Below are 24,528 nucleotides of genomic sequence, written 5' to 3'. Positions count from 1 at the left end.
TTGGTCACTCTGGTGGATTAACCACATCAAGAAATGGATTAGGAGGGCAACTCTGATGATTCTCCTGGACCTCTGTGTGGTTGCAGTGCCATCAGCTGTGGCATCTTTCGAAACTGTCTTACTGGACTGGAATTTGGGGCATTGTACACCTATGGTTCTAATACTAAGACTGGAGTTCTTAATCTCTGGGGTACACCTCACCACCAGGTATACTATAATTTTTTATCCATATTTTACACAAACATTTATTTCCTGAGAATGGTTTCACTGCTTGTGTTTGTGTTAATTATCAGTGAGAATGATCACTCCAGATACATACATTTTTAGTCCACTCTGGATGAAAAAAGTTTGCATTTTTAGGGTCTCACCCAGGCTAAAGTTTAAGGCAGATTCACGGCAAGTTTAACAGTTCGGCTATATGGCATTTCCATGTCATACTCCCCACCTTCACTTGTTTTTTTCTATCCATCTTCATATAGGTTTCTCCAATATAACAATATGTATGACTCGGTTGTAATCTTCAAGGACCTGAGCGGTCTGGGACTGCTTCTCCACACATTACACCCCCTGAGAGCTTTGTACTCTACCAACACCAACTTGTTGGAAGTCCCTGGCCCTAAGGTTATCCAGCTATCCTCAACCAGGGCCAGAATGGAACGTCATAAAACCCGGGCCCTGTGGGGTTTATCAAGTTCTGCAGGGCAAGTAAAATGGAGCTGTTCTGCCAAGCTTTTGGTTTAAGGCCGCAACAGTATTTCATCTTGCTGGCTGCCCTTCCCTTTCCCTTCCATCCCTCTTCTCCACTTTATGTGGATATTATAGTTATTTATTATTTCCAATCCTAATTCTGAAATTTTTGGGCACCAGAGTTTTATAATTGGTATCTGAATGATTGATAGTTGATCAGAAGTTCAATATTATCACTGTTGATAAGCCGCCCTGAACCCAAAAGGGGAAGGGGCGCCCTGGAAGTCCAATAAATAAATATGAAAATTCTGTGCAAACTAGGTTAGCTGTGTTTCTAGGTTAGCTGGAAATTGTCTCATGATTTTTTGCACACATCTTTAGTTCTCAAAATTACAAGAAAGGAAGCAAGGAGTCCTATTACATGGGGTGGCAAGAAATTTCAGTAACAAGGTTAGAAAAGCCATGGTGTATAATGCTGTTAGTCTTTAAGGTGCCACTGAACTCCTGGTTTTGTGAAAATGTAAACAGCAACTCATTTCTATAGCAAGAAAGCCTATCTGAAACATCATGGAAGCTTTAACACATTGAAATGAACACACATCTTTGGGTCCTTTTTTACTTAATGAAGAGAAACTGTAAATATTTCAATATGCCACTGTAGACTTTTTCAGTACATTATTTTTTAAAAAAAAATCTTAACCAGGACAAAGATCAGTGCAACTCCAAGTTCTCGAAATATGATTATCACTATATAAAATCAATACTGAGGGAACTCAGGATCGATTTTCGTAGCCCAAGCCATAAGTCCCCCTTTGATGTCCTTAACAGAAATTAAACCTGACCCAGGACAAGACAATCCCTGCAATATTTTCACTGCCTTTTGAGAGTCGTTTCCTAATTTGCAGATGATGTAAACTGGGAAAGCTGAATTTTCACTGGACATCTGCCTGGCTTCACATATCCTCTGGACCAGAAGCTGCAAACACCCTTCATCTTTTTCTTGCAACTTGCTTAAAGGCACAAAGACAGCCTGCGCCAAGCGGCATATGTCAACCTCAACCTTGGGACGGACATCCACCAAGATATGAGGGATGTTGCTGTCCAATATCTTCCTGTACTCTTCCACCGAAACCCGCTCCTCATTCCGCAAAAGGCACAATGTCCGACACTTGTCTGTAGCCGAAGACCCACAGAAGAGTTCATAATCCTGCAAAGCGGTCACAGAAGGGTGGTCACCACAAACCGCACAATTGGGGTCCCTGGGCCTCAGCTTGATGTACCGAAACCTGCTTTCCAAGGCGTCAAAGAGCACCATGACCTGGCTGAAGGAGGTCCCCATGCCAGTGGCGATCTTGAGCACCTCTAGAGCCTGGAGAGACCCCAGGATACCAGTCACGACCCCCAGGACCCCTCCATCTGCACAGTTGGTGACAGTCTCTGGAGGAGGGGGCTTAGGGAAGAGGCAGCGATAGCAAGGACCCCCTTGGTGGCCATACACCACCAGCTGCCCCTCCAGCCTCAGCGCGCTGGCCGACACCAATGGCTTCCCCGCCAGCACGCAAGCATCGTTGACCAGGTAGCGGGTGGGCACGTTGTCGGAGCAGTCGGCCACGACGTCGTAGGCCCGCACCAGCTCCAGGGCCGAGTCCCGGTCGAGGGCCAGCTCGTAAGGCACGCACTGCACCGAGGAGTTGAGCTCCCTCAAGGCGGAGACCGCGGACCGGGCTTTGGAGCAGCCCAGGCGGCTCTCGCGGTGCAGGACCTGCCTGGGGAGGTTGTGCAGCTCCACCGCGTCGTGGTCGACCAGGCCCAAGCGGCCCACGCCGGCCGCCGCCAAGTAGAGCGCCAGCGGGCAGCCCAGGCCGCCGCAGCCCACCACCAGCACCGAGCAGGCCGAGAGCCGCAGCTGCCCGCGCACGCCCAGCTCCGGGAGGACCAGCTGCCGCGAGTAGCGCTCGATCTCCGGCCGGCTCAGCTCCGTCCGCGGGGGAAGGGGAGGCGGGATGGGAATCTCCTCAGCGGCCGCGGCCTCGTTTCCCGCCATCGCCTCAGCGGCCGCCTCTCCCCTCAGATTCCGTGGAGGAAACTCTCGGTTTTGAATCCGAAAGGCATCGATTATGAATGCCAATCATGAATCCGAAGGGAGTTTCACCCCTTCCGTTTCCGCCGCTGAGGGGAAAAGGGTCGGCTGAGGCGCAGGCGCTGAGCCTCGGCGCCATCATGGCGGCCTCGCGGGACAAGTACTCGGTGCTGCTGCCCACCTACAACGAGCGCGACAACCTGCCGCTCATTGTGTGGCTGCTGGTGCGGAGCTTCGAGGAGAGGTGACTGGGGCTGCGAGGGTGGGAAGGGAAGCCCGCGGCGGGAGGCCCTTGGCTCTTCTTTCTCCGCCGCCGGCCCCGTAAAGAGAGCCTTGCAAATTGGGACAGGTGTGTTCCGGATGAGTCGATGCTGTTTGCACCGGTGTGACTCGCCCCGTTCTGGCCGGCAAGGCGAAGGGTTGGTTTTCCCCGCAGGTTTTTCCTCTCTTGGCTTTGCAAACGGGGGCCGGGGGGGGGGGGAAGGAAAAAGGAAGTATCGACTCCTTGATTGTGATAAAATGGGGTTGGGGGTGTGTAAAGATCGCTGTCAAGTCGCAGCCGATCTGTGGCAAGCCAATAAGAGGTGGTTTGCCATTTCCTCCCTTTGCACAGAGATGGTTTGCCTTTGCCTCCCTTTGCACAGAGGTGGATTGCCATTGCCTCCCTTTGCACAGCGACCCAGGTATTCCTTGGTTGTCTCCCATCCTAGGACTAATCAGGACTTATTTACCTGCTTGCTTTCTGAGACTTGACTAGCCTTGGCCGCCCAAGTCAGGGTTCAGGGGTATTTAGGGATCATTTGTCTGAACCAAGTGGTTTCAAGGACCAGGTGCGATGTGCTGAGTCTTCTCAGCTTCTCGTGGCCACAGGTGACTTTAGTTCAAATCCCACGCTGTGGATGGATCTGAGTGGGTGATTTTGGGCCAGTCACTTTAAGTCAGAACTACCTTGCATGGTTGTTATGAGATGGGATGTATGTTGCCCTGCCTGAACTCCTTGGAGGAAGGATGGAGTAAAATATACTGTTAAGTTAGATCATTATACACCTTTATAGACAGCTCATGATAAAAATAAGCAGGTGTGTTGTGGCATTTTAAAGGCACCTTATTAAATAGTTTTTCTTCTAACATAACATTTTAAAGATTTGAGCCTGTTTTGTCAAACTGTTTAAAACTCCCAACAGATCGTTTTTACAGAAAAAAGAAGTTGTGGTGTGATTTTGTCGTAAAGTGTGTAGTCTAGTGCCCCCTTCAGCAGATGCATGAAGTGAATTAAATAAATATGTCCTTTCTCATATTTTCTTTGGTCCTAATTTAATGATTTTAGAGCAGTTCAGTTTAATCGTTATAATCAGAAATAAATTGTAAAGTACTGTACTGATTTGAGTAGATTTTTATTATGATACTGTACCTTTTGATTTTTCAGGGCCAGTTTTCATGATTCTCTGAGGCCATGGTATTTATGGTTTTACCTCTGTTGACATCTAGCTAATTGTGTATAATTTTTTTCAGTGTAATCACTTGACATTGAGAGATATTGTTTTGGCATTTGATCACAATACGTAGAAGGATATGCTTGCTATGGTGGGAAGATCATAGATTAGTGAGAATATTTGTGGGCTTGATGACTGTGATTTTATTTGCTGGACTTGATCACATGATCATGGGGGGGAGCTCCAATGAGGATTTTATTTCCCAGTAATTCTTCAGTTTCTTCTGTTATTTCAGCTTTTGCATGTTAAATCAGGCTTGCCTGTTGTTTTTTTGTATGGTCTCTTTTGTCAAGAATTGCCCACAGGGAAAGAACATTTGCAGATTACTGGTATGTCTTTCAGACCACAGAAATGATTGGTAGCACAATTCTAAGCATATTTTCTCTGAAGTAAATCCCAGCGTATTCAGTGGAATTGTAATGAGCTGAAATTCCAGGAGATCCCCAGGTCCCACCTGGAGGCTGTAATCCCTACACAACTGTCCCATAAAAAGCTTTCCAAAACCCAATTGTGAGCCTGTTTTTGTGAAGTCTGGCTTTGCAGAAAGAGTCCCTTATGATAAAAGTGATCAGATAACTGGTACTATCAGTATGTGGCCCCACATACTGAAAGGATCATCTTTGCCTACCTGAACCTGAGTCGCAATTATGGTCTGATTCATAATCCCTTCTTAGTGTGTGTTTTTTTCTTATAAATGCATGAGAACTGCTGCTTCCTTACTTCCCAGTTCTCAGGCCTTTATAGCAGCTTCTCTTGTTTTATGGAAGAGTCTTTCTGTAAATACCGGGAAAGCATCTACCTTCATGTCATTTGGGAGACTACATTAAAAAATATCAAGGTCAAAGAGTCATGACATGCAATACAATTCTGTTGTTTTTTAAAAAATAATTGTGCCCATTACATATATCTGGCAAAGTGGTATCTACTACACAAAAGCCTATGCTAGAAGAAAAACTTGCTAGTCTCTAAGGTGCCACAGGACTCCTGTTGTTGTTTTTTTGCTGTAGCAATAAGGTTACCAACACACCTGGAAAATAATGTTCTGTTCCTTTAATAGAGACTTAATGTGTAGAAATAGGTAGGTGAAGTTTTTCTTGGCATTGAGACAAACATCCCCTTTAGTATCCTCAGGATATTTTTTTCTCCAGTCAGTTGGCAGCCCCGTGCAACTACTGTGGAATTATTGCAGCAGACGGGTACTGCATTTATGCTGTGCTTATGCATTTTCCAGAGGGTTTCCCAGTGGTATGTAGCTGACTGCTGTTAGAAACCGGATACAGGGTTGTCTGGACTGTTGGCCTGATCCTGTTGGACAATGTTGAACATACCTGCTTTTTACCCACAAATGTTTGTTGATTCAGGTCCCAGAATAATGGTTTTTGAATTTGCTTACCCAGCAACAGATACCAAATTCAGTAGGGTTTAATGGAACACATGCATGGGCTCAGAACTGCAACCCTCACCAGTACTGGAATATTTTAAGGCTGCTGTCTTCAGAAAGCAAAGCTTTTAGTCGCCTGATGCTGATTATGATGATCCATTTGTAATAGGACTGCTACAATCAGGCTCTAGTGAGATACATTATTCTCAGATCCTGGAATTGGAAGGGAAAGTGATTGACAATCATCTGGTCTCCATCCATTTGGAATCTATGCTGCGAAGCAATTCTGTTCATCTCTGGAGTGTGAGTGAAAGATGATAGCATTTAGTTAATGACAGCATTTACCTTTGACGGGGAACAGGCATTCCCCCTTCCTATAGCCCTTTCACAACGAACTCTTGAAAAGATACAGTTTTTGAAACTAGCTTTACAAACTCATTCTCTTTTTTTTCCAGTGGCAATGACTTTGAAATTATAGTCATAGATGATGGAAGCCCAGATGGAACACAGGAAATTGCTGAACAATTGGTAAAGATTTATGGATCAGACAAAATTGTAAGTTGCGTGTCTTTTTGGTCCTAACTACTGAGCTGGTAGAACAAAAACCATTCAAATAATTATTATTGATGTTGGGATTCTTAGCTTGAACAAACTAATTGAACAAACTAGGCTTTCCTCTATGGTTTCATAATGGGGGAGGTGACACTCATCTCAAGAGTGTATTTTAGATGTCATTAATTAATACCTTTTGCTGCAATTCCACATCTCACTCAATTTTGGGGTTACCTTCTCTTTAGTGGCTGATTGTCAAAGAGAAGTCTAGCAGGTGTGGTTTCTCCCACCATTTCAGCATGCATTCTGACACCTGCAGCACTGAAAGGAGGGACTTAGGTCAGGTTAGAACGGTATTTAGAATATACCTTGTATCTAATAGTGAGGGGTGGGCTGAGCTGCGAATAGCTAAATCCATGGATCAGGCTCATTTACACAGAGGAAAGGGAAGTCAGCATGGTATAGTGGTTAAAATGTTGGAGATCTAGGTTCAAGTCCCCAGTTGTGCCATAGGAGCTCGCTGGGTGACTTTGGGCCAGTCACATGCTCTCAGCCTAACCTACCTCACAGGGCTGTTGTGAGGATAAAACGGCAGAGTGATGTAAACTGCTTTGGGTCCCCATTGAGGTGAAAGGTGAGATATGAATAAATGAATTAATGAAATGGTGTTGAAACTTTACCTGGCTTTGATTGCTCCTTCAGGCCTGGTGCTTCTCTCACAGTTATGGCGCCTGGCGTGGAAAGGAGTTAGATGGTTGAGTGAGGAGGCTCCAGGACTACTGGCCCAGCTACTCTCCACAATTCCCTCCCCCTTCCTCTCCCCCCCCCCCCCCCCCCGCTGCTGAGAAGGCTGGGCAGAGAGGGGAACAGCGGAGGTGGGGGAGAGAAGGCTACCCCCTGACCTGTACGCTATTTGCAGCCTGGCTCATCTCTCTCCTAACCTGCCCGCTTACTGACTCCTGGTGGTGTACAATGTGGGCTGGTGAGGGTAGACGAGGTGGCTGCTAAAGTTGAATGGAGGAAGCAAGGCAGAGAGAAAGTAAGAAAGAGAGATGGTGCCCATCAAAAGATTTGGAGGGACAAAGCAGAAAAAGAGGGAATGTGCATGCATTTGACAGCAGCTGTTGGGGGAGAGAGAGTGACCAAGAGAAACAAAAAATAAGAGAAGGGGATCTCTCCAAGCCCACTGGCAACATCTCTCTGGCTTAACTGCAGGTCTCTCTCCACTTGGGATCCCTTTCTCCACTTTCCTCCTTCCTTGCCATCTCCTGGCTTTTTTAGGGCAGTCTTCATGTGCACCAAGTGCCTCTCAGCCCTGGAAGGGTTCCTGCCATAGTCTGGTGAAATGGAGAAGGTGGCCAGGAAGGAGAAGGGGAGGTGGCAGCAGGAACCAGTTGGGGTTGGAAGGAGGAGGGGCTGCCCTGAATGTGAGCCAGGCAGAAAGCGGAGGCTGTGGTGCAGCACAGGAAGCAGCTGAGGTGGCTGGCAAGCAAGAGAATGAGTGGATGGGGAGGATGAGAGATTGCCAGATGGGTGAGCCCAGGAGGAGGCAGGAGATGGGTCGGAAGCAGGGGGGTCAGGAGAGGTGGAATACTAAAAATGAGGGAGAGGGCTCCTGGGGAGAGACTCTAGATGACTGGATCACATTCCCCCTCCTCCAATGTGTTTCATGGGTTCCCTATGCAAAGAGAGACAAAGAGGAAAAAGTTACAGAGAAACGTGGGGGAGGGAGCCAAAAAGTTGGGATGCTCCCTCTCCTCAGATCTCTTGTGGGTCCCTGCTTGTATTATACAAATCAGATAATTAAAATAACAAATACATTAAAAACTAGTTCATACCGATAAAGATCATACACTTCAAGTACAAAAATTCTTCATTATTGTACACGTCTTTATTGTCAAAATGTTACAGAGAGTTGTTTACAGAAAAATTAGACCAGGGGCTAGCAGTATTTATAAGGAGTACATTGGTAATTTAGCCTTTAAAATTGTACAGCCTAAAAAAGCTAGTGGCCTTCATTAATTAGACTAAAACAACTGATCACAATTATGAACATCAGTGGGCAAAACCAGGCAAACGGTAATACTGTTTCTATGGAGATGGGTTGCTCTGTTAAAGTTAGTGGCAAATATGCCTGGCAGATTCTGGTGCTCAAGACTTCCATGATTTTCCTAGATGCGTGAAAGTGAGAACTTTTAGTATGTCAGATTTTCCCTGTTGCAGCACTGCAGAGGTCAGATAATTGACCGTTTCATGAAATTAACACTTTTACATGCCTGCTGGTAGCATGGGTCCGTTCAGCACAGCACAAAGAAGACATCCTGAGGACCTAAACAAAAGGTGTTTTCCTAAGGAACTCCACACAGGTTTTGTTGGAAGGGGAATCACTTCAGCAGCACTTAAAATGCCAGGTGCAAGTGGAGGGTGAAACTGACCAGAGAGTGAAATGGTCAGGTGGGAAAAAGCTTCTTTACTGTCCAGAACCAAACCAGCAGCCACCTCATTCTAAGATGTCCCACAGACATCCTAGAATAAGGTGTGCAGAGTGAAAAAAAGCACTTGCCTCTTTGTAAGACATCCCACAGGGAACTTTTTTGTCCTGTGCAGAACAGACCATGGATCCTCTGTTATCTGGAAACTGTCATTGTATTTTGAGCATGAAACTCGCTCTCTGAATTGGATTTTCAGCAGAGACAAACAATACCTTCTAAATTGGCCTAGGCTCCTTTTTTACCATTAGTCTTTTAAGTAGCGTCTGTATAATTCATAGTTTAGAAATGGATTGTGTGCAAATATTTAACAACATTTAACAGGACAAGAACAAACTGATAATGTTGACATTTTATTTAAATTAGCGAACTGTGTACAGCCATGAGTCATAGAATGCAGTTAATGTATTATCTGTTTTGTCTACTGCTATTTCACAGCTTTTAAGACCCAGAGCAGAAAAACTGGGATTGGGTAAGTAATAATTAAATAGACGATGTAACAGTTTTAATTATAAGTTTTACTGCGTTTATAATTGTGTGTGTTTTGTGTTAGTTTGGGGGGTGTTGTTGAACCTTTTTTTTACAACATAGAAGCAGGTGTATTAACTGTTCAGTAGTGCATTTCAACACAGTTAAATTACAAGCAGTTCCTGTAGATTTTAACTGAATAATTAAGCTGCAAGCTTAACTCCGTTTCCTTGAAATGTGTTGGATTTATGGCTGATAAATACAATCATTGCTTCATGTGTATTTCTAACCCGTGGCTGGCTGTAGGTTTATTGAGAGACTCAAGAACAATGCAATAAAAATGCAGGCTATTTCTGTCTCCCATACGTGACTTTAAAGAGAGACTGAATCAGCCATGGAGGTGATCATTCAATCTTAATTAGGGATGGGCAAAAAATATTTTCATATTTTCAGGTTCTGTATACCCAGAAATTTTTTTAAAAACCTGATATTCCCTATCAGCTTATTTCATTTCTTGAAAATTTTCAGGTTATTAAGCCCCAAAAATACTTCTACCTCTGAACTCCACAGGGGTCATTCACCTGCTGCTTCTGAGGCCCATGTGAAGCTCAGGGGTAGGCATAGGTGAACCCTAGGCCTGACCAGGCTGAGTCCAGCATTCACCTGCAAACTCCGCCTGGCTGGATCCAGCTTTATAAGCTCCTCCCTGAAGCATTACTTGACTTTTGAGCTGGCAGTTTAAAGCTGATCGTGGCCAGGCTGAGCCCAGCCTCGATCTATGGGCTTGGCCTGGTGGGTCCAACCCAAACTTTCCCCTGACTTTGGGGGTGGAGCCAGCAGTATAAAGCTGGACCCAGCCAGGCTGAGCCTACTGTTAAACTGTGCCCCTCCCCAAACTACAAATGTAACTGACAGCAGCAAGGGAGGGGGGAGAGAGTGATTTTTTTTAAAAGTAGCAGGCCAAAGCTACCTGAAAAATGCTGAAAAAATCAGCATTTTTCAGGACTGTTTTAAATCTCGGGCGTTCATTAAGAACTACAAATCATTTAGGGAAGAGTTGGCTAGATTTCTAGAAGAATGTGTAAATGATTATGCACTATGAAATAAATACAAATGGATATTTTCCATCTAGAGGAAGTCAAGAAAACCATGTGATGAAGGGAGCCCGAGGCACCATGTGCAGCGGCAGTTCTGTGTTGCAATGCCGCCTCCAGAGGGCTTTAAGGTAGCTTAGGGAGGCGGGAAAAACAACACACCTCCCCGGCTGCCTGAAACCCCTCCATGGGGCTGAATGGACTTACACCAGCTGAAAGGCTCCTCCCCCAGGAATGCCCCCTCCCGACATACACACACTGCTGTCCAGTTGGAGGCCAATGTAGCTGCTAATGCCAGCCGTCCTTCCAGATTGGGTGCTGGTGAGGTCTGCGCCTCCTGCCAGGATGCCCACCCCTCTGCCGCATTTGCCAAATGTGTTGACAGGGTGAGCAAATATAAGCCATTCGCTCCCCTCCCTTTGGATGGGGCTGAAAGGCTCGTAACCTGAAAATCATGTTGTTTTCTAAGGTGCTGCTGAACTCAAATCTAACTGTTCAATGGCAGACTAACACCTGCCCTCTAAAACTGAAGTCAGAGTATCCCTCAGCGTTCAACAAGGTTGGAAACAATTTTGAAAGATGCTATCCTTTGTAACGAGAGAAGTAGTGCTTTCTAAAATCCTCTCTTTGTGGTTATTAAGGGAAAAGGAATATTAAACCGTACTGACAGTATAGTCCTAAGCAGAGATACACCCTTTGAAGCCCATTGATTTCAGTGGACTTAACAATGCTTAGAACTGGACTGTCAACCTGCTAACCAAGTTAAAATGCAGAGGTAATTGAATCTAAACCTTAAACATTTAAAACCATTTATGTACATTATTCTGTGGATGACAGAAATGGCTTTTGTGCTGTTTATATCAGGGACCGCTTATATTCATGGAATGAAGCATGCTACAGGGAACTTCATTATTATTATGGATGCTGACCTCTCACACCATGTAAGTTTACCCTGTGTAGGTGCATGTATATTTCTAAAAGTTTGATTTATTCAGCTTGCATTAATTTGGAGTATTTTTGTGTTTCAGCCAAAATTCATTCCAGAATTTATCAGGTGGGTAATCTTTCTAATGTCTGAAGTCTTTCAAAACACTTTCTTTTGTGTATTATATTCAGTTGGATTGTGTACATCAGAGATCACCAAACAGTTGGATGCCGTAGCAACCATGCTGCAAACACCTCCAGTTCAAATGTTGCATTCTCAAGTTGTATGCATTTCAAATATGAAGGTCAGCATGGACCACTTGAATGGGCAAGGCTGTTGCTTAGTAGTAGAGCAGGAGTCTGGTCCCCATTGGTGCCATGGTGCCGGCCAACACCTTTACCTGTGTCTGCTCAAAATAGGTGGGGCCTTCACTTATACTTTATACTTTAATTGAGAGTTTCAGATGTTTGGATGAATTCTTTTATGTGACACATTTTTAATTAATTTTTGTACCCATACCCTAAGTATAGGGTTTTCTTCTTTTTTTGTTTCCACTATACCTGCCTGTTTGGTATATATCTCAGTTGAATAGCAGCCATACGTACTTATCATAACACTGTTGGCCTTGGGTTTTATCAATTGCTTTTTCCTCTCCTTCCTGGTGTTTATTTCTACAGAAAACAGAAAGAAGGTAACTTTGACATTGTGTCTGGAACTCGATATAAAGGAAATGGAGGTGTTCATGGGTGGGATGTGAAACGGAAAATAATCAGGTTAGTAGCTTTAACCAAGTGTGTGCATGTTAGAAAATATTTTCCATGTCCATTTTTTTTCAGAGGAAGCTGGTTTGAAGAATAAGCGATCATAACGATCACAGAGAGCTTAGCCACATTCTGTGCATTGGGTGTGTGAAAACTAAAACCTGATAACAACAAAGCCTTATTCCTACACCTTGATGTTCATTTCCCCATATGTGCCTTCGAAAGCCATTTCCTTCTTAGGAGACAGACCTTGTTCTGCTGGTCCTCATTTCCAGAGTGTGGCTAGGCAGTTGTTTTCTTTCTGGGCAATGAGTCTCAAAGTCTAAGTTTTAAATGGTTTTTAGCAGATCTCAGGATAAGCAGAATTGGAGTCTGCAGATTCTGGACTAGGAAATATATTTCACTTGATGATTTTCCTCATCCATATCCCGGCAATATTGGAGTAGCTGGTTTACAATTACACTATGTGAATAGGAGTTTTGCCTGGTGTTTTTGTGCGAGAGTGCAAAATGTTTCCCTTCTTGATACCAGCTCCATATTTCAAAAGGGAAATATGCAATATTGCAAATCTCATAAAGACCTTTCAGAATGCCACAGGTAAGAAAATTGAAATCAATGTGACTGCTCTCGAGTAAGTTTGCATTGTTGTACATTTATGATGAAAGTACCTTTTAGATATTTCTGATTAATATTTGGTACATGTGTAGACAGATTTTGTTACTATTGGCATTCTTTTCACAGTCATTCCATATGGGAGAGTGGATGTCTCCATAACACATATAATAATCCTCATTTAATTTTATCCTCAAATTTTTGCTGGGTTTTCTAAAAAATGTTCTTTCAGACACATCTAAAAAGATGCCATCCAATCCATTTTCTGTGATACTGAGGAAAAACTAGTTCAGGTCAACATTCAGTACTTAATCAAAGATGTCTGCACTGCGAGTGGCACTTGAAGACTAAAAACCTTGTACTGTGTTTCTACCGAGCTAGTTGTCTTAGAAGCAAAATTTCATGAACACTCTTGCCTGGGATTTGCAACTAAAGTGAAAAGTGCAAACAGATCTAAATATTTGTGGGTTAGTTCTCAGTGATCTGGTTATTAGTGTTATTTATTTAGAAAGTTCATACGCTACTTCTCCAGATACTTGTTTGAGGTGACTACATGCGGGATATGTAAATATATAGCCCTGCAGTTCCTGATTTCAGATTCTAGTATCTCATCAAACTTTTTCATTATCACCTCCATGGGCTTCAGTTTGGAAACATCAATGAAATCTTTCTGCCAGAACAACTTTTTTACATTCATCCCATGTTGTCTTGAGGGTAAAAGTTATTAAGGGGGCCTGCTTCTACCCAAGGAAGTATTTATGGCCCCATACACAATGCTGATGTAAACAGTAAGTGATGGAGTCAGTGTGACCTGTGAGGAGAGATTCTTCTGGATGATGACTCTTGACTCTTTTCACAATAAAAATGCAACTATACAAAATGTGAGTAGTCCCGTTGATGTCATTGGGACTTACTTGCTGTCTTCAAAGGTGATAAAAAGCAATTACAGATCAAGATGTTGGAGTTTTCCATTTCTCTTTGTACTTTCTTGAACTAGCTTTGTATTTATTTCATTTTGTTTTAACATTCCTTGCTTCTTTTTGGTCCCATTTCTATAGACTATAAGTCTGTGGGCAGGAAATTTATCATCGTAATGCTGCAACACTTAGCTGTTGTAGGAGCTGTATAATAACAGAACTTGAAGAAAAACCTTCTAGCTTGAATGGACTTAACCTCCTCACCTGGTTTAGTCTTGATGAACTATGTTAAAAATGCTTCCAAATCTTATTCTTCATTCATACATCACATATTTTTTATTTCTATAGAATTATGAAAAGCAGCCATTGATTTTCTTTTTAAATTTTAATTTTTAAATGCTTAACAACACAATGTGTGTTTTTCTTGGCAGCCGTGGTGCCAACTTCTTAACTCAGGTCCTTCTGCGACCAGGTGCATCAGACTTAACTGGAAGTTTCAGGTATGCTGGCTTAAATATAGAATTTAAATGTCTGACAGTGCAATTGAAAAGCTGAATTGACTGATACTGAAACTTTAGGGCACCCAATGAAGTTGTTGGAGAAACAGGTTCAGGATGAGCCAAAGAATATACTTTTTAATTCAGTAATTTAACTGCAATTCCCTGGCGTGGAGGTAGTGATGGCCATGAGCATAAATGGCTTAAAGGTTAGACAGCTACATGGAGAAAAAGTCTTATCCGTGTCTAGTTGCTATGTTGGAGCCTTATGCAGAGGCAGCAAGCCTCCGAATGCCAGTGCTGGAAGGCTGTGCCCTGTTCGTTTGGCTCTTCAGGGAAGTTGGTTGGCCATAGTGTGAAACAGGATCCTGTACCAGATGGACCATTGATCTGATCCAGTATGCTGTACTTGGATCCAGACTAAATTTTCTACTAATGGAACAAGAAGTGTAAATTCTGCCAGTTCTCCTTTCCTGCTACAGCCCCCAGTCTGCCCCTTGTGCCATTCCTGGGGGTCTCCAGTTCTCAAGGAACTGCATTTTGGGAAGATAGGTGGGCTACGGTAAGCAGGAGGAGGCAGAAGAGTTCTGCTGTGCTGATGAAGTACCTTAGTGGAAAATTTAGTCTAGAAAGCCATTGACTTCCATGGATTTAGAATTGTGCTCAGGATAGCATTTTAAGAGGAACAAGAATTATCAAATTAATGGAGCTACTGTGAACTATTCGTCTCTAAGGCTTTAATCAGATAAAACAGCTGTGACAGCCCATTACCATGTTGCTTTTCTCCACAACCTATAACGAATTCCGAGACTTGCCTTGGCATAGGGGATAACTGAGAAAGTTCCTAAGTTTAATTTGAAGCCTTCTGCAAGAATCATGAAACTATACTTTAAGCTGTAGCTCCTCATTGATACAACTTAAGTCTATCCTGTCAACCAATGGCAGGAGTGGCCATTATGTGCTGCCTTTTGTTTTCAGTTACAGTACTCGGGAAGCCCTGTCCAAGAACTGGGCACTTGGCTGCGGCACCATGGCTGCACCTGGCAGCCCCCGACCCCACCCCCACCCCCACACACACAGACAAAGAGGCTTCCCAGCGGCATGGGGAGATTTTAAAAGTCAAAAAGCCTCACCACCACTAAGAAGCGTCTATGGGCCTCAATGGACTTGCACCACCCAAAAGGGCAGCTTAAGTCCGAGGCTCATGCTGCCGGCATAATGCCAGCAAAGACCAGGAGGGAGCCAGCTAAAGTCAGATCCTCCCCTGGCCATGTCCCAAGTGTGTCCCCACTAGGCCGGCACGATGGCAGGGGCCTCAGGACACAGGCACAGCATCCAGCATCGCTTCCAGTGCTGGGGCAGGGTGGTGGAACCTGCAGAGACTTTTTGCCAGTTTACCCCTCCGCCAGGGTAAGTGCCCCAGAGAGGGTAGATCTACCAACATGGTGGTGCACCGCTCCTACAAGTGGATTTAACCCACCCACTCACCCACCCCCGGCCAATCCTTGGTTGGGATTCAAAGTGTTATTCGTTGATGTTACTGAAATTGTACAAAAAGTGTTTTTAATTGAATGCATATTTTGCAGGCTATACAGAAGAGCGGTTTTACAGAAGCTAATTGAGAGGTGTGTTTCCAAAGGATATGTTTTCCAGATGGAAATGATTGTTCGGGCTAGACAACTGGGATACTCGATTGGAGAGGTATAGTACAGATCTTTCAAATAAGCAAAGCATCACTGTTCACTTTTGTGTTGAGTGGTTCCTAGAGTCCTAATGGGCTGCCAGGTGAAAATGCTTAGGAAGCATAATTCCATCTAGGAATAACTTAAGGTTAATGAGAGTATATTGAGATCTTGGTAGCTGATAATTAACAAATCAGCCTAACAACTTTTATCTTGTACAACATCCGGAATTTTATAAATTGTATCATGAGCATCATATACAGCAGACCTGGGCATTATACGGCCCGCGGGCCACATCCGGCCCGCCGGATGACCCTGACTGGCCCCCCTGCCATGTTGGGGAGCGAGGCATCTCCCTCACTGTGTAGGCTCTGAGCTGTGTACATCATTTAAAATACAGCGAAACACTAATGCAAAATATAATAGCAATAATACAATAAAACCACCTAGTAGTCTAATAACAATTCATGGCATCCAAATAACCCAGCAAGGATGGGGAAAAGGGGAGGCAGGGGGAAAGGAGCAAGGGAAGGGAGGCCAAAAAAGGGAAGGTTAGTACCAAAAACTTGAAATTGATCCAATACTCGACCTGGATCCAGTGCAGCTGGTGGAGCACTGGTTGAATATGGGCTTTGCACGGTGTCCCAGTGAGGACCTGTACAGCTGCGTTCTGGACTAGCTGAAGTTTCCAGAGCAGTCTCAAGGGGTAGAGTGTAGAGTGAATTACAGAAGTCTGGAGATTACTGTTGCATGGTTCACTGTTCCCTGCAGTGACATCATAGGTGGGGGAATGGCTTTTGAAAAATAAAGGAGAGCCCAAATGGACTCAGAACACAGTTGCGGGAGAAGAGGAGGCTCCTGTCTTCACCTCTAAGCCATTTTCCCATGTCAAATCAGTGCTGGAAGGGAGTTATTTCAGTATAGTTCCAGGATGAAAGATGACTGAGGGAAGGGAGGCAGGAGCTTTTCCTCCCCTTCTGTGGCATCCTGTTTCAACTCTCCTTTATTTTAACAGCTATTTCCTCTCGCCATGGGGTGGCTTCAGGGTCCATGCGTTGGATCTGAGGCACCTAGATCTAACTCTTCAAAAAAACTTTAAGCATGTGGTTTAGCCCTCCAACTTCAGCTTAGGTTACTCCATTGCTGTTATTCATGCACTAGGAAGAAAGGTTAGTGCACTCACCAATACTGCTCATGCCAATGCTCCTTGAAATGTCTTGACAGGTGATGCAAGATTTGGGATAGACTTTTTGCTCTGGAATAAATATGTCCATAATTCTGTAAAACTATATGGTTTGTTTTACAAAGCTTAAATGGCAGCAGGATGCATCTGAGAGGCGGGGAGATCTTTGCTTGATTCCACATCTCAAAGATGTTCTCAATATGGAATGTCTTCTACATTCATTTCTTACGGCCCCTTTATCATAAGAATTTTAAACTTTTTAAAGTCCCAGCAACCTTAGCATAGGTGTTGCTTGTCGTATTAAAGAGAAGCTCCCTCGGGAGTTCTGGATGTCTTGGCTGTGTTTTCTTTTCTGACTTGGTGCCCTTGTCTGTGAGGTGACAGATGATATATCAGGAAATCTGCCTTGGGCACTGCATTGGCAGAATAAATTATTGTTTTGAGATGGAGTAGTTTATTTTTGGCAGAGAAGCACAGGTTTGGGGAGCGTCTTTTCCATTTCTTTTTCCTTCTGATTTTGGGTTGAATGTGCCAGTTGAAAGTACCTAGCCAAATTATCCATGGGTTCCGCAGGCTGAATTTGGGCCCTTGGGAATTATTTAATATGTGGTCTTGCATACCAAAACATTTAAAGTTCCTGTGTCACTGTTCTGAAAGTAATTGACAGTCCAAAGCAATGCAGAACTGTTTTTCCCCTTGAATTAAGTGAACTGGGGAAACATGTAGTAATAATTAAAGTGGCAATACTTAAATATTGGAATTTCATAAGTGGGTGATACATTAAAAAGGAAAGTTACACATTCTTAGTAATCTTTACCCTTGAGTGACTATCACGTAGGCTCATGACAGCCACTATGTGTCCCATTATTGCTTCAAACATTGTTTCCACACAACCACACTGCTGGTAGTTTCCATATATACAGAGGATCTGCCTAGAAACCCTGGAGAAGTGAATTGCATTGACTGGGAAACCAGATACAGCTAAATGTGTACAACTACCATGAACTTTTGATACTGTCATATAGTGACATTGAATGACTGAACCAATTGGGTTTATTCAGCTGATTACATTGGAAAATTGTATTGTGTACATTTTTGAGCACTTCATTTGTATTATTTATTTACGAGTATATTATACACTTTATAGTGGTATATAGATGGAGGGAATATAGAGTTTTTCAGTGTTTACATTCATATATATAAAATTGCCAATAGCAGTACAAGTGTGCAGCGTTTCTCTGTTACGTTCTTTTCCTGGTCTTTGCCAACAGCCTTGTGTGGTAAACCACTATTGCTTGCATTATGCGCTAAGAGCCAAAGGATGAGTTAGATGCCTTCTCCACTTCTTTTTTTACTGAGTCCTGTTTAGTCGTCTATGTCCCACACTAGTTCTGTTGTACCAAGTTTCAGCGTGGCATAGTGTTTAGCACGTTGTGCTAGGAATGGAGAGTCCCAAGTTTAAATCTCTGCTCAGCCCTGAAGTTTACTGTTATGACCCTTGGGTAGTTGCACTGTCTTACAGATGCAGCACTGTTATGAGCGTAAAATGAATAGAGGGAAGAACAATGTCTGCCACGCTGCACCCATTTGCTGAAGGACAGGCTACAAATGTAATGAATGCTTTGATACAATATAGTATGCCTACCCCTGCCATAAACATTCCTGTACACTTAAATAATTAATTTTCTGGCACAGTACCTTGACATCTGAATCCATCATTTGATTGTGCTCATGTTATCTAGATGTGTGCCTGAGGGCATGTCAGCAAACACCGTGCATTATTGGCCTACCCAGGTATAATCTTAAAAGTGGATTCAAATGACCAGAAGATCCATAGCAGTTGTTTGGAAAGTTATTGTAAGGGCTCCTGTAACCCAGAACTTGAAAGGGAACATCCTGAAAACGATCATCCCTGAGCTGCTGTTCTATTATGACATATTTTCCCATCTTTGTTTTGCATGGGAACACAGAGCATTGTTTTACAAGAAATAACAGCTGAGGTTTGTGTTTTGGTTGTTGTGGTTAGTTGTAGAGGATTTATGTGTAAAACACTTCACAACAGAACTATAACATTTGATAGAATACAGTTGTATATTTTCATGGGAACACATTGTGTTGTATGTGAGACTGACGTTAAATTTTGAGCTGAGTTCAACACGGTTGATTTTGGATTTGTTTGGTTTCCCCATTCTAGCACTTCCTTAAGCCATTTATTTGAATTTTAACACTGTGATAATTTGATGTATTTGCTTCCCCTAGGTTCCTATATCATTTGTGGACCGAGTCTATGGAGAATCTAAATTAGGAGGCAATGAGATAGTTTCCTTCCTACAAGGGCTGTTGACGTTATTTGCAACTACTTAAGAGATCCTACCCTGCATTCAACATATACTGTGGACTGAGACGTTGTTTTTTGCATCATCTGGGAGAACCTTGCTCGCCTTCCTTGTGCTTAGGAAAGCCATTCTAATTTGAAGAAAAACAAGGGCCATACAGTTCGTTCAGTAAGCCTTATTTATTAACCGTGGGGGGAAAACTTCACAGTGTGTTTTTTGTGTTTTAATAAACGAGGGTCTCTCCAATTGTATGGTGTATTAATTTATCAATTTTTTAAAGTATGGCCCTTCGCTTTTGCATGGGGACGGTTATTTGTGCAGAGAAGATTTACATCAAGCATAGAAACATGCATTGGGTTGTATCCTGCCATACCGTTCAGTTGACAGCAGTGCACTCCTCCCGCAAAACAGTGCTGCCGTTAACTGAGTGGAATGGCAGGCTGCAACTCTGAGACCCCTTCCGCACATGCAGAATAACGCACTTTCAATGCACTTTGCAGCGGGATTTCACTGAGCAGAATAGCAAAATCCGCTTGCAAACAATTGTGAAAGTGGATTAAAAGTGCATTATTCTGCATGCATGGAAGGGGCCAGAGTGTTCAAAATTTGGTTTCTTCTGGCAACACCTTTTGGATTGTTTTATGTTTTCTATCCTTGGCTGTCACTCTGATCATAACATCTGGCAATACTGTTTCTTACCATAATAATGGTAAAATATCCAGGTTTATGGCCCTGTAATGGTAGAGTGTTCAGCTTGGATCCAGTGATGCTCAAAATATAAATGAACTTAGCATATTTCTACTTGTGCAACACATAGTGCTTTCCTTCCTATATTGTGTAGTGCCCAGAAATCTGCTCCACAAGATCTTGCACAAGGGAAAATTCAAGTTGGTATGCGATCAGTTTGGCTTTGTACAAGCAGTTATCTTGGTCTTTTTCTTGCATTTCCCCTTACACAAGAGTGAAAGAAAATTTTGTCCTAGATCCACCCTTCTTTTAATACTGGTTTTGAAAGATAATTTATCTTTCAGAAATTGCCTAATGACAATTAGGATAATGCTCATCTGGAAGTCTCTAGGGCAGTGGTGGCGAACCTATGGCACTCCAGATGTTTATGGACTACAATTCCTATCAGCCCCTGCCATCATAGCCAATTGGCCATGCTCGTAGGAGCTGATGGGGGTTGTAGTCCATGAACATCTGGAGTGCCAAGGGTTTACCACTACTGCTCTAGGGCATGACATTATGGAAGCATTATGTTGTAAACTCATGTCCATAGGCCATCCATTTATATGAGCGTATCTATACATAATATTTTAATAATTAAATTTAGCAGTTCATACTTCACTGTGCCTAGTGCAAGGATATATTTCTTAGGACACTTTCACACATGCTGAATAAATCATTTCCAGTCCACCTTCAGTATACTTTGCAACTGGATTTTACTGTGTGAAATGGCAACATCCACTTGCTAACGATTGCTAAAGTGCATTTAAAGTGGATTGAACCCCCATATTTAGACTTCACAGTAGTATTAGAATTGCACTACCAATTGGTAAGGACTCCCTGCCCAGTAACTGATTGCATTTTCCTGTGGAAAATGCATTTGTTCTCAGTATGAGCTTGGTCATTCATTCACCCATGAGCTTGGGGGAAAGGGAATATAGCAGGCACACAAGTACACTCAGATTTTAGCATGCCTGTAATATGAGGTGGAGGTAGGGAAACAAACTGCACATCCAAGTACATTCATAGTCAATAGTGAAAGAATGTGAAAATGGAATGAATGTTAAAGTCAGGACTCTTTATTTAGCTTTATCTCATGATACTGCCCAAATGCACTCTGTCATTCAGAGGAATTTCTATGTTTGGGAAGAAAGTGAGCTTTGATGGCAAGTCGCAAGTAGATGACTAGAGATGAAGCCGATATTTTTGTTTCTTTCTGGATCTGAGGATTAAGACAGAGCATTCTGGGATTTCATTCAAGTGGATAGAAGTTCTATACCAACCATCAATGTAAGTTACTGAGGAAAGGAGCAATGTTCATCCATTCCTTCCCAAATGTCGTCCCTGCCCCACCACTGCGACTTCTATTTATGTATCAGTTTTTATCCTGCCTTCCATCCAACGAACTTGCAATGACATGTGTGGGTCTTCCAGTCTAGTCCCTGAACACCACAGTCAGTTCAAGAGCTGACTTGGGTGTGCAGATGTCAGATGTGGACTTTACTCCACTCCTTGCTCACCAGTGGCAATGGAATGGTTAGCTGGTTGCCCTCAAGTATTTCATTGTGGTTGATGCTTACTTTTGTGGGTAGATGATAATTATTGCATCTGATGGAGTCAGCTCTGACTCATGAAAGCTTACGTTAGAATACTTTATGTAGACTTGAAGGTTAACAAGGACATCTCTTCCATTTTGGTGAGTAAGTGGTTGAGTCCAGTTGGCTTCTGTGTACGGGAGAGTTTGAGGGTATGTGAAATTAGTTGGACTGAAGAAAGGACGTGAATTCAGGATCCTGCCGTTCCTCTGTATCTGTCAAAACTGACTTTTATGTATGCTAACAAAATACCCAGTTCCTAAGTTTTATCATTGTCATGTGGTTGTGTCAAGAAACGAAACTCGATGCAATTGTGTTCTATGGAATAAAGTAAATGGACTTTATTTAGCATCACTGTTGAGACAAGGACAAAATCTGCTTCCAAGAATTTGGGGTCATTGAGGCCAAGAGGGCAGACTTACCTGCTAGCCCAATAGCCCTTTCCATGATTGAATAATGACCGACACTTTAATGCTGTATGTTCAAAGAATACTTTTCTGAATATGACATCAAGCTACCTAAAATACATTTGTGGGATTCCAATCCACAAATTGTCAACATGACAGTGTTTTCTCCAAATGGCTTCTCACCTATGGTAGGGCTGCTTTTACTCTTTCATGTTCACCTGATGTCTTAAGGATACTCTCCTCAAATGTGATAACTTTGGCTACGTTCTAGTTACTTTGCTTAAAAGTAAATGAATTGTGGGTTGTAGGCATTGTCTACCATCTTTTTGTATTCATTGCTGTTACCAAAAATGTTAATAAGAGGCAGAAATTCCATCTGAGACTGAATTGAAGACCCTCCATGGTATAGATAAGCATAGTAACAGCAGCATGCTTTCTTTAATTGGGGAAGATGGGGGACTGAAGCTTGTGGATAATTTTGAATCCCAGAAAATATACCCTGTCAGAGAAAGGCTGGGCAGACATCATGACGTGCAAGTGAAGCCAGACATGAGCGATCACTTTTTACTTCAATTTACAATTCACATGCAGTGATTTCCCTGTAAGTTGCGCCAAGTTCAAAGACAAATAACAGGCCACAGGGATCTGGTTCGTCTTGTCAGCAGTTTTGCTCAGAAAGTGCCTCTGTTATTTTGCTCAGTGGGAACTTCATGCCTGTGTGGAAAAGGGACTGTGGCTGAATGTAGGGCATCTGCTTTGTATACATAAGGTCTCATGTTCAATCCCACATCCCAGTCAAAGAAAGATCATATGGTAGATGATGAAGAGGAGGAGTTTGGATTTATACCCTACTTTTCTGTCCTGTAAGGCGACTCAGAGGGGCTTACAAATGCCTTCCCTTCCTCCAGGGGTTTTTGAAAGCTCTCAAAAGCTGGCTTTCCTGCACAAAGGTGGGGGCATGGCTCGGGGGTGTGGCCCTACCTCCCTAGTGCCCCGGATCATGGCTCAGAGGTGGCCCTGCTCTGAACCCTGCCCCCAGCCTCCATGCTGGAAAGCCAGCTTTCCTGCATGGAGGTTCAGGGGCATGGCCCTGCCTCCCCCACACTTGGGGGTGTGGCTTGGGGGCCTGGCACTGCTCCCTGAGCCCCCCAGCCTCCGTGCAGGAAAGCCAGCTTTTGAAAATCAGCTTTTGAAAGTGGGGCTCAAGTGGGGGGGGGGCGCCCAGAGAAGAAGTTGTCTCGGGGCACCATTTCCCCCCCCCCCTACACCTCTGCCTCCCCTCTCAACAGACACTTTGTGAGTTGGATGGGGCTGAGAGAATTCTAAAGAACTGTGACCAAGATTATCCAGCAGGTTTAATGTGGAGGAGCAGGGAAACAAATCCAGTTCACCAGATAAGAGTCTGCCACTCTTGTGGAGGAGCTGGAAACCAAACCCAGATCTCCTGATTAGAGTCTGCTGTTCTTAACCACTACACCACACTGGAAAGACATCCACCTGAGACCATGGAGAGCAACTGCCAGTCAGAGTCGGCAATGCCAACCTTGCTAGATCAATGGTCTGACTTCAACTCCACTGCGCTCCCCACCTCACATATATTTACTCAAAAGGATAATTGTCACACCTTTTGAAGACTTTTCTAGTCAATAATTAATAGACAAATTTACAAATGAATCATTCTGAAGAAAAAACATTCCTTGTTCTCAGAATAAATACGGCTTCAATACAACAGGAAGAAAGTACTGCAACATTCACCTATTATTCCACAACAAGGATTTTCAACCAATTAGTATCTTCATATTTAAAGAATACAAGTTTTGCAGAGGATGGGCAGAGAATTTGCAATACACATTAGTAATGCAGATTCTGGGAAGTGACATTTATATCTTGAGTGGCATGCAGAACTTTTAAGGGCAAATGGGGGCATTTGAGAGTTTTAGGAAGCATCTTCTCCAGAGGTGGGATCCAGCAGGTTCTCACCAGTTCCCGAGAGTGGGTTACTAATTATTTGTGTGTGCCGAGAGGGGGTTACTAATTGGGTCTGCTTTTCCATTAGAAATTCCATTAGGTCCAAAAATCATAAAGTCCTGTTGTTTCCTATGTGGCTGGTTGGCAAAGGTAGAAAACGGGATAATTCTCCCTGTTGGGCTGTTTTAAAAACATGTTTTAGAAATATGGTAAAGTTCCTTGTTTAAGGAAAGTATCTTTCTTTTGATTTCTAGAAACACAATTAAGTATTTGAAAGTATTAAGTATTTGACAGGCAGTCAATTAGAGAAGTAGTTGTTTCTGTTGGCAGTAGATGATAGGACTTGCTATAATGAGTTTAAATTATGGACAAAAAAGATACCAGCTGGAAATTAGGAACTTTTTTTTACAATAAGAGTTTTTTACAGTAACAGAAATTATTAATGCCCCGCCCCTGGAATGCCAGGCCACGCCCCTGTCGTGCCCCGCCCAGCCCCATTGGCGCTATGCCACTGTTTCAATCCCACCATCATGGGAACCTGTTACTAAAATTTTTGGATCCCACCACTGATCTTCTCCCTGCTTCATTGGCTTTTGATAGCTTTTTTTAAACTTGTAGGAGGGGCAGCATCAATAATACTGTGTAACTGGAGACCAGTAGTTGAGTAAAGGTAAA

General features: G+C 43.2%; 2 protein-coding genes across 2 annotated transcripts; one reads left to right on the top strand and one right to left on the bottom strand.

Moving 5' to 3' along the window:
- Nucleotides 1-1,289: 1,289 nt before the first annotated feature.
- Nucleotides 1,290-2,888, bottom strand: MOCS3 (molybdenum cofactor synthesis 3). The gene has a single exon (XM_048496403.1). The coding sequence runs from the start codon at nt 2,729-2,731 to the stop codon at nt 1,445-1,447; it is 1,287 nt and encodes a 428-aa protein (XP_048352360.1). The 5' UTR covers nt 2,732-2,888; the 3' UTR covers nt 1,290-1,444.
- On the top strand, nt 2,854-19,403 carry DPM1 (dolichyl-phosphate mannosyltransferase subunit 1, catalytic). The gene is made up of 9 exons (XM_048496404.1): nt 2,854-3,011; nt 6,097-6,196; nt 9,121-9,154; nt 11,109-11,185; nt 11,273-11,298; nt 11,847-11,942; nt 13,891-13,959; nt 15,543-15,657; nt 19,081-19,403. Exons 1-9 carry the CDS (start codon nt 2,908-2,910, stop codon nt 19,183-19,185), a joined length of 726 nt encoding a protein of 241 aa, XP_048352361.1. The 5' UTR covers nt 2,854-2,907; the 3' UTR covers nt 19,186-19,403.
- Nucleotides 19,404-24,528: the final 5,125 nt, after the last annotated feature.

This window comes from Sphaerodactylus townsendi, linkage group LG05, assembly GCF_021028975.2.
Source record: "Sphaerodactylus townsendi isolate TG3544 linkage group LG05, MPM_Stown_v2.3, whole genome shotgun sequence".
NCBI lineage: Eukaryota > Metazoa > Chordata > Lepidosauria > Squamata > Sphaerodactylidae > Sphaerodactylus > Sphaerodactylus townsendi.
The sequence above is the reverse complement of the archived record's forward strand: the minus strand, read 5'-3'. Positions and strand labels throughout refer to the sequence as shown.

Excerpts from the sequence above, each read along its gene's own strand:
- MOCS3 (XM_048496403.1), bottom strand. The coding sequence starts at position 2,731 with ATGGCGGGAAACGAGGCCGCGGCCGCTGAGGAGATTCCCATCCCGCCT.
- DPM1 (XM_048496404.1), top strand. The coding sequence starts at position 2,908 with ATGGCGGCCTCGCGGGACAAGTACTCGGTGCTGCTGCCCACCTACAAC. Across the intron at positions 3,012-6,096 it reads GTGCGGAGCTTCGAGGAGAG|TGGCAATGACTTTGAAATTA; the intron begins GTGACTGGGGCT and ends TTTTTTTTCCAG. Across the intron at positions 9,155-11,108 it reads AGCAGAAAAACTGGGATTGG|GGACCGCTTATATTCATGGA; the intron begins GTAAGTAATAAT and ends TGTTTATATCAG.